Genomic DNA, 12,165 nt, shown 5'->3' on the forward strand with positions numbered 1-12,165 from the left:
TAAGTCTAGACAATCAACAAAACGATCTATCAAGTCCTGATTGGTAGGTGTTGTTGATTTTGGAAGTGAAAATGAACATTTAACAACTGGCTCTCATAGAGCTGGCTCGGACACACCCCTGAACAAGCACACATCTGATCCTGTCATTTCCCTGGTTAAGAAAATTCTGTGGTTTCCTGTTGCCTCTAGAAGAAAATGCAAATTTCTGTTTGGCATTTAAAGCCAGTTGCAATCTGGTTTCAATCTGTATTTATAGACTTATTTCCCATGACTCCTCCTCATAAACACTGCAGTCAGATTCACCCCCTCCCAGTTCCCCTTCCATCCCACCTCTCCTTCCCAGTCTCTGTCTCCTGGAATCCTCAGTCACCTTAAGGGCCTGGCTCAAGTAACACCTTCCCCAGGGGGCCTTTTTCTTATTTCCGCAGTTATTATGACTGGCTTCTCCTAAAAGGACTTCGCAATATTTCCCATTTACTTCCAATATTGAGTTCATGGTGTAGGACAAAAACAAAAAATGTTTGCCTTCCTGTCTAGCTCAGGGCTTGGCATACAGTAGGCGCTTAAACATGCTTAGCAAATTGTACTGAATCCTCGCACACGCGCACACAGACAGGGCAAGGAAGGTCCACTAACTTGATGCGGTCCTAGCTCCCTGCCCTCCGGTTCCTGCCCCAAGGGTCTCTCCTCCCCTCCCCGCCTCCATGATGCCGATAGTCCCACCATTAGGTCTCATCCATTTGTGGTTCCCTCTTGGTTGGGCTCGTTCTCTAGGGAAGAGGGGAGGTAACCGTTTGGGGGCAGGCCTACCCCCCCCCCCCCCCATCTCCCACTTCCACCTCCTACGAGCTCGGCACCACCCAGCGCAAACTGGTGACCCGACTGGAGCTGGGAGGTGAGGCAGGGTCAATGGAACTGGGACGTCACCGCCCCTAGGTACCTGGTGTTCTGGCTGTGGCTGCTGCGCCCGCTCCCGGGTCTGGGTCTGAGCCTGGGCTTCCGAAAGTTCCTTCTCAATCTGCTCCAGGCGAGCGGCCCGGATCTACCGTGTTAAAACACTGGGCTAGGGTCCGTTACCAATCAAGCACGACCCCCAACCCCAGCTCCGCCCCCCAGCTTCAAGCCCAACCCTTGGTCCGCCCCAGTCCAAGACTCGGACCTCAGGCACTGGCTCCATCACTGCTCTCCATCCTGCTCCAGTCCTTGGCTCGGTGCTGTCTCTTCACCCTGAGCCCTCCCTCCACCTCTAGCCTCAAGCTAAAGTGCTCCCAGGAGGTGTGTGGTTTTATAAGGGCGGAGGAAGGTCTTTCTAGTGTCAGGTCCCCGGTCCCCACCTGGGCCCTCTGCACCATCTCGTCCGATGTCCCGAATCGCTCTTCCATCAGCGCTCGGATGTGCTGAGCTTCGAACTCCAGTTGCTGCCGGATCAGGTCTGTCTGCATGGAAAACTGGAAGGGATATAACAAAAAAGGAAAATGACCAACGCTGCAGAGTCTGTGGGAAAATGGGTTTCTTCAATGCACTTTTGGTGGAGCTATCTATGTCCAATCATTCTGAAAAGCAGTTTGGAACTACGCCCCAAAGCCATTAATTAAACTGTGTATATCCTTTAACCCAGGAATTCTGCCACCTAGGTCTATACCCCCAAAGAAATCAAAGGAAGAGGAAAGGGACCCATGTGTGCAAAAATATTTATAGTCTCTCTTTTTGTAATGTCAAAGAAATGGAAATTGAGGGGATGCCCACCAACTGGGGAATAGCTGAACAAATGAATGTAATGGAATACTGTTATGCTGTAAGAAATAATGAAGGGGGTAATTTCAGAGAAACCTAGGAAGGCTTGTATGGACTGATATGGAGTGAAGTGAGCAGAATCAGAACAATTTATACAGCACCAGTGATACTGTAAAGATAATTACTGTGACAGACTTTTAACTCTTATCAACACAATGACCAACCACAGTTTGAAAGGACTGTCCATGAAACATCTGTCCACCTCCAGATAAAGAGCTGATGGACTCAGAGCAGACTGAATCACATTTTCTTTTCTTTCTTTTTTTTGACATGGATACTGTGGGAGTTTATTTTGCATAACTGTACATATTTGTGAGGGGTTTTGATTTTCTTGCCTTCTCAGTGGGTGAAGGGGGATGGAGAAAGGGAGATCATTCAAAGCTGAAAATAGAATTAAAACTTCCAATAAATAAATAAAACTAGAAGGATGGTGAGGGTGAACCTTAGGGCTGGAGGGGATTCCCCCTCCCTCCCAGAGATGATAAGTGAACAGTCCCATGGCACACAAGCCCCCTCCCCAACTCTCCAGACGTAGAACTCAAACCCTTGGCTCCTCCACCTTGCCCCATTCCCCCTCACCGTCTCTGACCGAGGCAGCTCATCCAGCCGTTGGGACAAGCCCTGGAGCTGCCCATAATACCAGAGTTTCTCTTGTTCTTCCTTCTCAATCTCTGCCAGCAGGAAGCACCTAGTAGGAGATGGGAGGAACACAGTTGAGGGGTGCCACTGGAGTTTTTTCTCTTACTAATCCCCCAGTAACAACTCAGCTCTTTTATCTATCCCTATCATGGTTTGTAAAGGACTTTCCTTTCAACAAGCCTGGGAGGAAGTGAGTTTTAGTTGTGTCGTTAATTTAATTTAGCAGATAGAGAAACTGAGGCCCAGGAATGGGAACTGACATTCAAGGTCACATGGCTAGTAAAGGATGGGAGTCTCTTGACTCCAAGCTTAGGGCTCTCAAGGTCTGAGAGCTTGTCTTGTTTGAATATATTCCCCAACACCAATTTTGGGGTTTCAATGAGTATACGTAAAAAATGATGGTGGGTTGAGTTGAATTGACTTGGCAGAAAACTCATGGCAGATGAGAAATGATACAGAGACAAGAAATAAGACACAAGGCAAATGAAGTCAGATCTGAAGTGGGAAGATTGGGACCAAAAAACCAAAGTGAAAAATGGTGATGGTGCTGTTCTTGGTTGATGCAGAGATTCTACTGACTCCAGAAAGGTTCCTGACTCATTCCCAGCCTCTAAGGCCAGAGGAAGAAGAGAGGAAAAAAAAACAGGAGGTTGAATCACCTCTTTCTCCCAGAGACCCCTCAGCATGTTCCCAGAGTCCAAGACCCTTCCCAAGACAATACTCACAGGGATAGGGATTTTGCTGCCTATTAACATTGTCTGAATGGAGAGACTGAGGCCCAGGAGAGGTATATGACCTGTCCAAGATCACACAACAAGGAGGCTCAGAGAAAGGAAGGTAGTACAGCAAGTTAGTGGTAGAACCCAGGTGTCCTGATTGCAGGGCTCTTCCTATTGATCAACCCTCTTGAGGGGCCTCATCTTCCCTGCTCCCTCTTACCTCTCTTTGTCTAGTTCCTCTAGCAGCCGGACAGTGGCCCTGCTCAGTTCTCCCGTTTCTTCTCTTTTCTTGGACAGCCCAGGAGCAGCAGCGGGTGCAGGGCCAGCACAGTGCAGGGGGCTGCCCTCGGGACTCCGGCTCCGGCTCCGGCTCTGCCTGCCTGGTTCTGCAGTGAGAGCTGGCGGCTGAAACTTGAGGTTGTACAAGTTGGTGATATCCATCTGCAGGGCTGGGAGAAGAGAGAGAGGCTAGAACAGCAGGTAAGCAGGGGCTGCGAGCTTCCCTGCAGCCAAGCTCCAAGCAAATGGCTGCTCACTGGCAACTCAGCATGGCCCTACGAAGTAGGGGGAGGAGGGATCATTCTCCCCATTAGACAGATGGAAAAACCGAGGCCCAGAGAATGAAAAGGATGTGTTCAGGGTAACATAACAAGGGTCATAGGGTTGGAAGCTAGAAGAAATTGTATATATCTAGTCAAACTCCTTAATTTGACAGAGAGAGAAACTGAGGCCCAGATAACTGAAATGACTAATGAATAGCAGGACAGGATTAAAACAACATCTTTTAGAAATGTTTGACATGATTATGTGTGTATAACCTATATCAGATTGCTTACTGTCTCAGGGATGGGGAGGGAGAGCGGGATCGAATTTGAAACTCAAAACTTAAAAAAAAAAAAGGTAAAAATTGTTTTATATGTAATTGGGGAAAAATAAAATAGTATTTAAAAATTTTAAAACCCCATATATTCCTGTCCAATACTCACATTAAAATATCTTCAGTCTCTTCCTATTTATAAGTTGCTTCCCTACTGTCTACATGTGTCCAGGGTTTCCCATCCTTAAAATAAGCCTTCAGTGGATCCTGCCATCCCCATGGCCCTATATGTCTCTTTCTTTTCATAGCCAAGCTCCTAGAAAAAGCTGCCTGCATTCATTTCTTCCACATCCTCAGATTTTGTTCGCTTCACTCAGTTCTTTTTATCTGCAAGTCTCATATTATTAATGATTTGGAGCAATGTTCTATACTTGATAAAGGTTTGTAATTCTTTTTTTTTTTGAGAGCTATTATATCCCCAGCACAGCACTGTGCCTAGCAATAGGTAAAAACTCAATAAACCTGGTGATTGATTGACTATGCATCTACTAGGGGAATGGCTCTTAGTCTAATATAGTCGCTTTGCTCTCTACATCTTTTGAATATCAGACCTTTATTAGAGCTACCTGATGCAGGGTTTTGTTTTGTTTTTTTGCATCCAATGGCTTCAATTCTCCCAGTTGGATCATTTTTTGTTAGTTTGATACCATTCACTTCTCAATAACTTGAAATATGGCATCCAACCCCGTCATAAGTACTCTCCAAAGTTACCATATCCAGAGCCTTCCTGATGGAATTACCAAATCCCCTGACATTACAGCTGGGGATTGTGCACTTGGCTGAACTCTATAAAGCCACCAATTGAGTTTATCCCATTATATAGATCTCAGGATCCTTGTACACTTGTGGCTCAGTCTTCCTCCTTGACCTATATGTAGCATTTGACATTGCTGACCCTCTTCTTCTGAATACTCTCTCTTCTCTGGGTTTTCTTGCCACCATTGTCTTAATTCTCTTCCTGCTTAACCTGACTGTTCCTTCTCAATTCCCTTTGCTGGATCATTATCCATGCTAACTGTGGGTGTACTCCAAGGACCTCTTCTCTTCTCTCTTTACGCTTTCTTTCTCATCAGCTCCTATGGGTTTAATTACTTCTCTATGCAGATAACTCCCAGATCTACATTTCCAGCCATATCTCTCTCATGAGCTCTGGTCTAGCACCACTGACTGTCTGCTGAGCATTTCAAAATGGCTGTTTCTCAAATTCACCATGTCTGAAATAGAACCGAACCTAGACCCAATCATCCTAACTTCTGTATTTCTGGTGAAGAAACTACCATCCTTGCAGTCTTCATGAGCATTCATCAGCATGTTCCTCAACCATTAATTCTCCCTCATTCCCAGTATGGAAACAGTTTCCAGGTCTCTATTTCACCTCCATAGCATCTCTGGCATCTGCCCCCTTATCTCCACTCCCATAGTCGCTGCCTTTATTCAGGCCCTCACCACCTCACCATCTTCAAAGCTCAGCTCATACCAGCTCCTACATGAGACCTTATTTCAACTCCTCCATCCCAGCTGCTAGTGCCTCTCCCCTCCAAAAAAGAAAAGGGTTGTATTTTGCTTCTGTATGTTTCTCTTGAGTAGAATGTAAGCTTCTTGAGGGCAGGAACTGTTTTGTTCTCGTATTTGTGTCTAGCTCAGTGCCTGGCATACAGTAGGTACTTAATGAATGCTTGCTGATTAATTGATCACCCTGTCTTTCTTTGTTTTGTCCAAGGTTAGAACTACAGTTGCAGAATCCTAGAATCTAGAACTGAGTCTAGAGACTACATATTTTCAAACTCTCCCTGTACAGATGGAGAAACTGAGGCCCAAAGAGTGAAATGGATTTTCTAAGTGAGTAGGTGAATTAACCTGATCAGAGTCAGAGCCCAGTCTCAGAGCCTGCATGGAGGTCTTCACACCGTACCCATTTCCCAGCCTGGTTCACTGCCTCAGGTCCATGTCTGCTGCTAGCCTGGATGCTCCAGGATGACAGGAGCCTTTGTTGTAGCTTTCCCCCCCGATGTGGAACCAGAGTCCTCCCTCTCTCCCTTACCTTTCAGCTGCTCCAACAACTCGGTCCTCCCAGATGACACCATTGCTCGGGCTTCTTGCTCTAGCTTCCCCTGAAGGTGCTTCAGCACCTCCTAGGAAGGAAAGCACAACCCATCTTGGTCAGGTTCCAGAGTGAGGGCTCATCCCCCCTCCCACCCCCACCCCCAGCCCTGGGAACAAGGAAGATTGCTACCTGGAATTGTCACTATTTTACAAATGGGGAAACTGAGGCTGAGAGAGGAAGGAATGGACTGTTCTTTCCAGCACAGCTGCCTGTGAGTGTGGCAGTTGGAATCTGACTGGGGATCATAGGGGTGGGGATAGCAATAGATTTCATTATACTACCTTTCTCCCATTCATCTCCCCATTACTCAGCTCACAGGATTGTCCTCACTGTATCTCAACTCAACCTATACTTCCTTAACAACCCCCCAGTTTCCTACCTCCATAGATCCCAATTCCAGACCCACCTCATCTTCTGCCCCAATCCCTAGCTTTGCTATTCTCTACCTCCCACCACTCAGCCATAATCTCTGTCTCTAGAGCCCTTAAGTCCTACGGTCTGCTCCCCCCAACCCTAGCCCATGGGTCTCATATGCCTGTGTCCCTGGCTTTTGATGTCTCATGGCCCCCTGTTCCATATCCCATCTCTCACCCCACAATGTCCCTGTCTCCCTAGAGTTTGTGCCCCCTTTGTACCTTCATGTCAGAAGTCTCATTCTCTAGTTTCGACAAATGGCTGGAGTTATCCTGGAGTTCTCTCCGCAAGTGGGTGTTCTCCCGGCTCAGGGCCTCCACCTGCCGCACCAGCTGCTCATAGGAAGCCGTTGGACCTGGCCCCGACATCTTTAGGTCCTCCAGCGCCTGGATCAGAATTCAGGGTGGGTGTGGGACACAGATTGAAGATGAGATTGGGAGTGAGCAGGAAAACCCGAGACTGTCTTTCTAGCCACTGCCCATTTCTCATAGCACCAGCAAATCAGAGCTGGATCTGACATGATCTAGTCCAACTTCATCATTTGATGCCCTGACATAAGTAAGGAGGGCACCTAAATGTGATGAATTCATGTCACTTGGCCCACATGAGTAACACCCTTGAACCCTGAAAGAGCAGGCAGATGTGACAACTGCCCCAATGTCAGTGACAGCTGCCCCAGTGTCGGTGACAGCTGAAAGCTCATGGAGAATAAGAGAGGTACCTCAGGGTGGGAGCAGAGCAAATGTGGTCCAAGTGTCCAAAGAAGGGGAAAGAATAAGTTCAGCAAAGTACAGGCCAGTGAGCTTGACTTTGATTCCTGGGAACTCTCTAGGATGGATTGTTAAAGAGATGGTTGGCATCTAAAAAGGGAAGCAGGAATTGCAAAGAGCCCTCAGGATAGCCTCAAGAACAGATCATTCCAGCCTAACCTCATTTCCCTTCTTGACAGGATTATTAAACTAAGAGATAAGGAAAATTCTGGGGTTTTCATTTACCTTGATTTTAACAAAGCTTCTTAAAAAGTGTCTTACACTCCTCTTTTGGAGGAGTTAGAGACATGTGGATGATAGAGTCATAATTGGTTGAACGACTAGCCTCAAAATCTAGTCATTAATTGTCCACCGTCAATTTGCAGTAGGTTTCCAGTATAGTGCCACAGGGATTTGTGTTTGACTTGTTCTGTTTAACAATTTTATCAGTGATAAAGGCAAAGATGGCATGCTTATCCAATTTACAGATGCCTCAAAGCTGAGAGATATAGTTACATACTCTGACAGAATCAGAATCCAAAAATATCTTCCACAGTCTAGAACCTTGGGCTGAATCTAATGAGATAACATTCTTTTGGGGGAGGGTGTCTTTTTTTTTGGAGGGGGGAAGGCAGGGCAATTGGGGTTAAGTGACTTGCCCAAGGTCATATGGCTAATAAGTATGAGATGACATTCTATAGTGACAAATGTAAAGTGCTACACTGAGGTCCAAAAAATAAATTTCACAGATACAGAATGGGGGAAGCATGATTAGACACTTTTTTTTTCTGAAAAGATCCTGGGGTTTCAATCAATAAGAATCGGCTATATAAATGCTTATTCCCTTCCCCTCCCCCCTTCCATATACCCCAGAGAAAGAAGTACATGGATAATTCAGAATGTCCAGACGAAGTCAGCCTCTGACTGGAGGGCAATGCTATGACTAGAAGGCGTCTATTTAACAGGGCTCAGCAGTCTTCTTCTAAATTCCTTCTGGACTTTTTTAGACTTTTTCCACCATGCCTCCTTGCTTGGTACCTTCCCCTGCTTTCCCTTCCTTCCCTTCTCAGCTTCTGTTCCTGTGTCATCTTTTTTCTATTAGATCATAAGCTCCTTGAGGGCAGGGATTGTCTTTATTTTTATTCGTATTTGTATCTCCAGCACTTAGCACAGTGCTTGGCACATAATAGGTCCTTAATAAATATTTATTAAATAAATTATTTATTAAATAAATATTAACTCGAGTCTATGTTATATGAGGACAAATTGAAAGAACTGGAGGAAACTAGGAAAAATGAGAACTAGAGAAAAGAAGACTCAGGAAGAAAAGAAGACAGCCATCCTCAAGTAATCTGACTTCAGGACTCACTGCTAAAATGAAACTGCTCTCTCCAAAGTTACCAGTGGTCTCTTAATCTTCAGATCCAATGAATGGCCTTTTCTCAATCCTCAATCATCCTTCTTGACCTTTTTACAGCACAGGACACTGTTAATCACCCTCTTCTCCTGGATACTATCTCTTCTCTGACTTTTTATGACACAGACCTCTCCTGACTGTCCTGAGAAGGAGGATGGTGCAGTGGAAATAGCATCGGTTCTGGAGTCAAAGGACCTGGGTTCAAATCCCACCTTTGACGATCTCTGTGTGACTTGGGGCATGTCACTTAACTTCCCTGGGTCTCAGTTTCTTCATCTGTAAAATGATGGACTGTATTAAGAATCCTCCTACCTGTGTTTGATAACTCCTTCCCAATATCTTTGCTGGCTCATCATTCTGCCTCCTGACCATGGATATAGTCCAAGGTTCTGTCCTGAGACCTCTTCTCTCTCTCCACTTTCTTACTGACCTTATCAGCTCCTATGGGCTTAATTATCAGCTCTATGCAAATAACTCACAGACCTATGTATCCATCCCTAGATTCTCTGCTGAGCTCTATTCCTGCATCACCAGCTGTCTATTGGCAGAGGTAGGCCAGAGCCAGCTCGTCCCAGCTTCTCAGAGGGGATTGTTAGAATTTCAGTATGAACATTTTCACCCCCAAATCAGCAAACACTACAGATCAGGACTTGATTTATAATTTTATTTTTAGACTCAAGGATGGAAAAATGTTAATGAAGCAGATTAAAATAAAAAGAGTATTGGACATAATCCCCCACCCCCAGAGAACTTGTAGTTAAACGTTTACCAGAGTACAGCTATCTATTGGACATTTCCTACCTGATATCCCTCAGGCATCTCAAACTCAGCCTGTCTAAAACAAGAACCTATTCCTTCTCCCTCAGACCCACTTTTCTTCTGAATTTCCTCATTTCTTCTTTTTTACATTTAATAGTATTTTATTTTTTCTGATTACATGTAAAGATAGTTTTTAGCATTCATTTTTGTAAGATTTTGAGATCCAAATTTTTCTTCCCCTCCCCCTTCCCTTCCTCTCCCCCTTCCCTCTCTCCAAGACAGAAAGTAATCTGATATGGGTTATACATGTACAATCATGTAAATATACTTCCACATTAGTCATGTTGTGAAAGAAAGCTTTCCTATTTCTGTCCAGGGCACCAGGATCATTCCAGTCAGCCCAGTTCACAACCTCAGAGATATCCTTAACTCTCCCCACCTTTCAGATCCAACTGTTGCAAGTTCTGTCCACTTTACTTTTATGGTCAAGTGGATACATGGCACAGTGGGCTTGGAATCGGGCAGACTTATCTTCATGAGCTCAAATCTGGCCTGACACTTCCTAGCTGTGTGATCCTGGGCAAGTCACTTAACTAAATGGGCTGGAGAAGGAAATGGCAAATGCTCCAGTATCTCTGCCAAGAAAACCCCACAGGGGTCACAAAGCATCAGACACAACTGAAAACAACTCAACAACAGGCAGCTACGTAGTACAGTGAATAGAGCACCAGCTCTGGAGTCAGAAGGACCTGAGTTCAAATTTGGCCTCAAGACACTAATTGTATGATCCTGGGCAAGTCACTTAACCATGTTTGACTCAGTTTCCTCATCTATAAAATGAACTGAAGAAGGAGATGGCAAACCACTCCAGTGTCCTTGCCAAGAGAACTTCAAATGGGGTCATGGAGAGTTAGACATGACTGAAAACCCCACCTCTATAGCATCTCTTCTCTCCTCTCAGAGCTATCACCCTCTCAACACCCTCTTCTCTTGGATACTATCCCCTCTCTGAGTTTTTATGACACTGGTCTTTCTTGGTTGCCCTGAGAGAGAGAGTATGGTACAGCAGAAAGAGCATTGGTTCTGGAGTCAAAGGTCCTGGGTTCAAGTCTCCCCTTTGACACAATCCATGTGACCTAGGGGCACATCACTTAACCCCCCTGGGTGTTCATTACCTCCTTCTTGCCTGAACTACTGCAGTGACCTCCTAATTGTCCTCCCTGCCTCCAGTCTCTTCTTCTTTCCAGTCCATCCTCCACTCAGCTGCCAAGTGATATTCCCAAAGCATAGAACTGACCATCTTACTCCTCTACTCAATAAATGCCAGTGACTCCCTATTACATCTTGAACTAAAAACAAACTCCTGTATTTGATATTTAAAGCCCACCACAACCTGGCTCCAACCAGCCTTTACAGGCTTATCATCACTCCCTCATCACACATCCTATGGTCTAGCTGTGCCAACATTCTTATGGTTCCTTACTTATGACATTGCATCTCCCACCCCTGGACCTTTGGCTAAGCTGACTGCCATGCCTGCCTGCAGTGCATCACCTCTTCACCCCCTTCCATTAGTTGCCACCTCCTACGTGGGCTTCTCCCGCCTCCTCCTCTCCACAAATTACCTTATTTTCTTTTATATACATAGTTTATATTTTTACCTAACATTATCTCTACTGATAGAATGTAAGCTCCTTGAGGGAAGGATTTGTTTTGTTTTGATCTGGGTCACCAGTGCCTGGAACAGTATCTTGCATACAGTGATCGATCAATAAAAGCTTGTTGGTTGCTTGGCCAATTGAAGTATTCGAAAGTCCTTTATATGGAATAGGGGTTAGTTTGTTCGGTTTGGCCTTAGAGGGCAGAATTGGGGAGAACAGGTGGAAGATGACAATCGGCTTGATAGAAGGAAAAACTTTCTCAGGATTTGAGCTGTCTTCTATGTTGGGTGTTCATTGGGTGTATTTTGTGGGGACACCTTTCAGATATGGGTTGGAAATAGAGGGCCCCTGAGAGTCTTTCCAACACTAAAATTCTTTGATTCTTTGGTCTCCTCAGAGCCACTGGCCTGGGAGAGGATCTGGGAGAATAGGTAAGGCAGAGGATTTGGGATGTGGGACTGACAGCCTCCAGGGGCCCCCAGGAGAGAGGCAGCTTGGCCTGGGGTGACAAGGAAGGAGAGAGAATCAGGGACAGACAGCTTGGCAGACTGAGATGGTCAATGACAGATGTACGGACCACTAATCTGGCAGGTAGACAGACCCATGGCATTGGTGCACAGATGGCCCGAGGTCCCTGTGGGGAGATGTGGGCTTGGTGTCCAGCTGCCCCCTCAAGCCCAGAATTTTCTGTCTTGGTCAACCTGGCCCAATTCCAGGTTAGCCCTGCCCACGCCTTCCCCCACCACCTCATCTGATCCCTTCAGGTTTCTAGGTTCTTTATGGTCCTCCCCCCTTTGTTTTCCTTCCTGGTTCCCTTTCCTCCATTCTCTTGGATGGTCACCACTCAGTCCTCCTCCTGTCTTCTTCTGACCCCATTCTCCCGCTCACTGGTTCTTTTCTTTCCCATGTCTGTCATTTTTCCTTTCTCTATCTCTGTTGATCTCTGTCTCAGTATCTCTTTGTCTCTCCCCATTCCTCCCTCCGTGTTCCTGTCAGTCTGTCTCTCTCTCCCCCCTGTCTCTCTCTCTCCCC

The 12,165-nt window shown here is 45.8% G+C and overlaps 1 protein-coding gene across 1 annotated transcript in view; it reads right to left on the reverse strand.

The window, feature by feature from the left end:
* Positions 1–12,165, reverse strand: part of APC2 (APC regulator of WNT signaling pathway 2) — a 45,648-nt gene that overhangs the window by 20,731 nt on the left and 12,752 nt on the right. Inside the window, exons 2-7 of the mRNA XM_069102002.1 lie at positions 6,769–6,933; positions 6,071–6,161; positions 3,373–3,601; positions 2,374–2,482; positions 1,335–1,448; positions 941–1,042 (exon numbers count right to left, since the gene is read on the reverse strand). Of these exons, the coding sequence (XP_068958103.1) occupies positions 941–1,042; positions 1,335–1,448; positions 2,374–2,482; positions 3,373–3,601; positions 6,071–6,161; positions 6,769–6,933 (810 nt within the window). The remainder of the gene's footprint in view (positions 1–940; positions 1,043–1,334; positions 1,449–2,373; positions 2,483–3,372; positions 3,602–6,070; positions 6,162–6,768; positions 6,934–12,165) is intronic.

This window comes from Petaurus breviceps, unplaced genomic scaffold (genome assembly GCF_028583685.1).
Source record: "Petaurus breviceps papuanus isolate PSGF00001 unplaced genomic scaffold, PetGlider_PUasm1.0 523, whole genome shotgun sequence".
Taxonomy (NCBI): domain Eukaryota; kingdom Metazoa; phylum Chordata; class Mammalia; order Diprotodontia; family Petauridae; genus Petaurus; species Petaurus breviceps.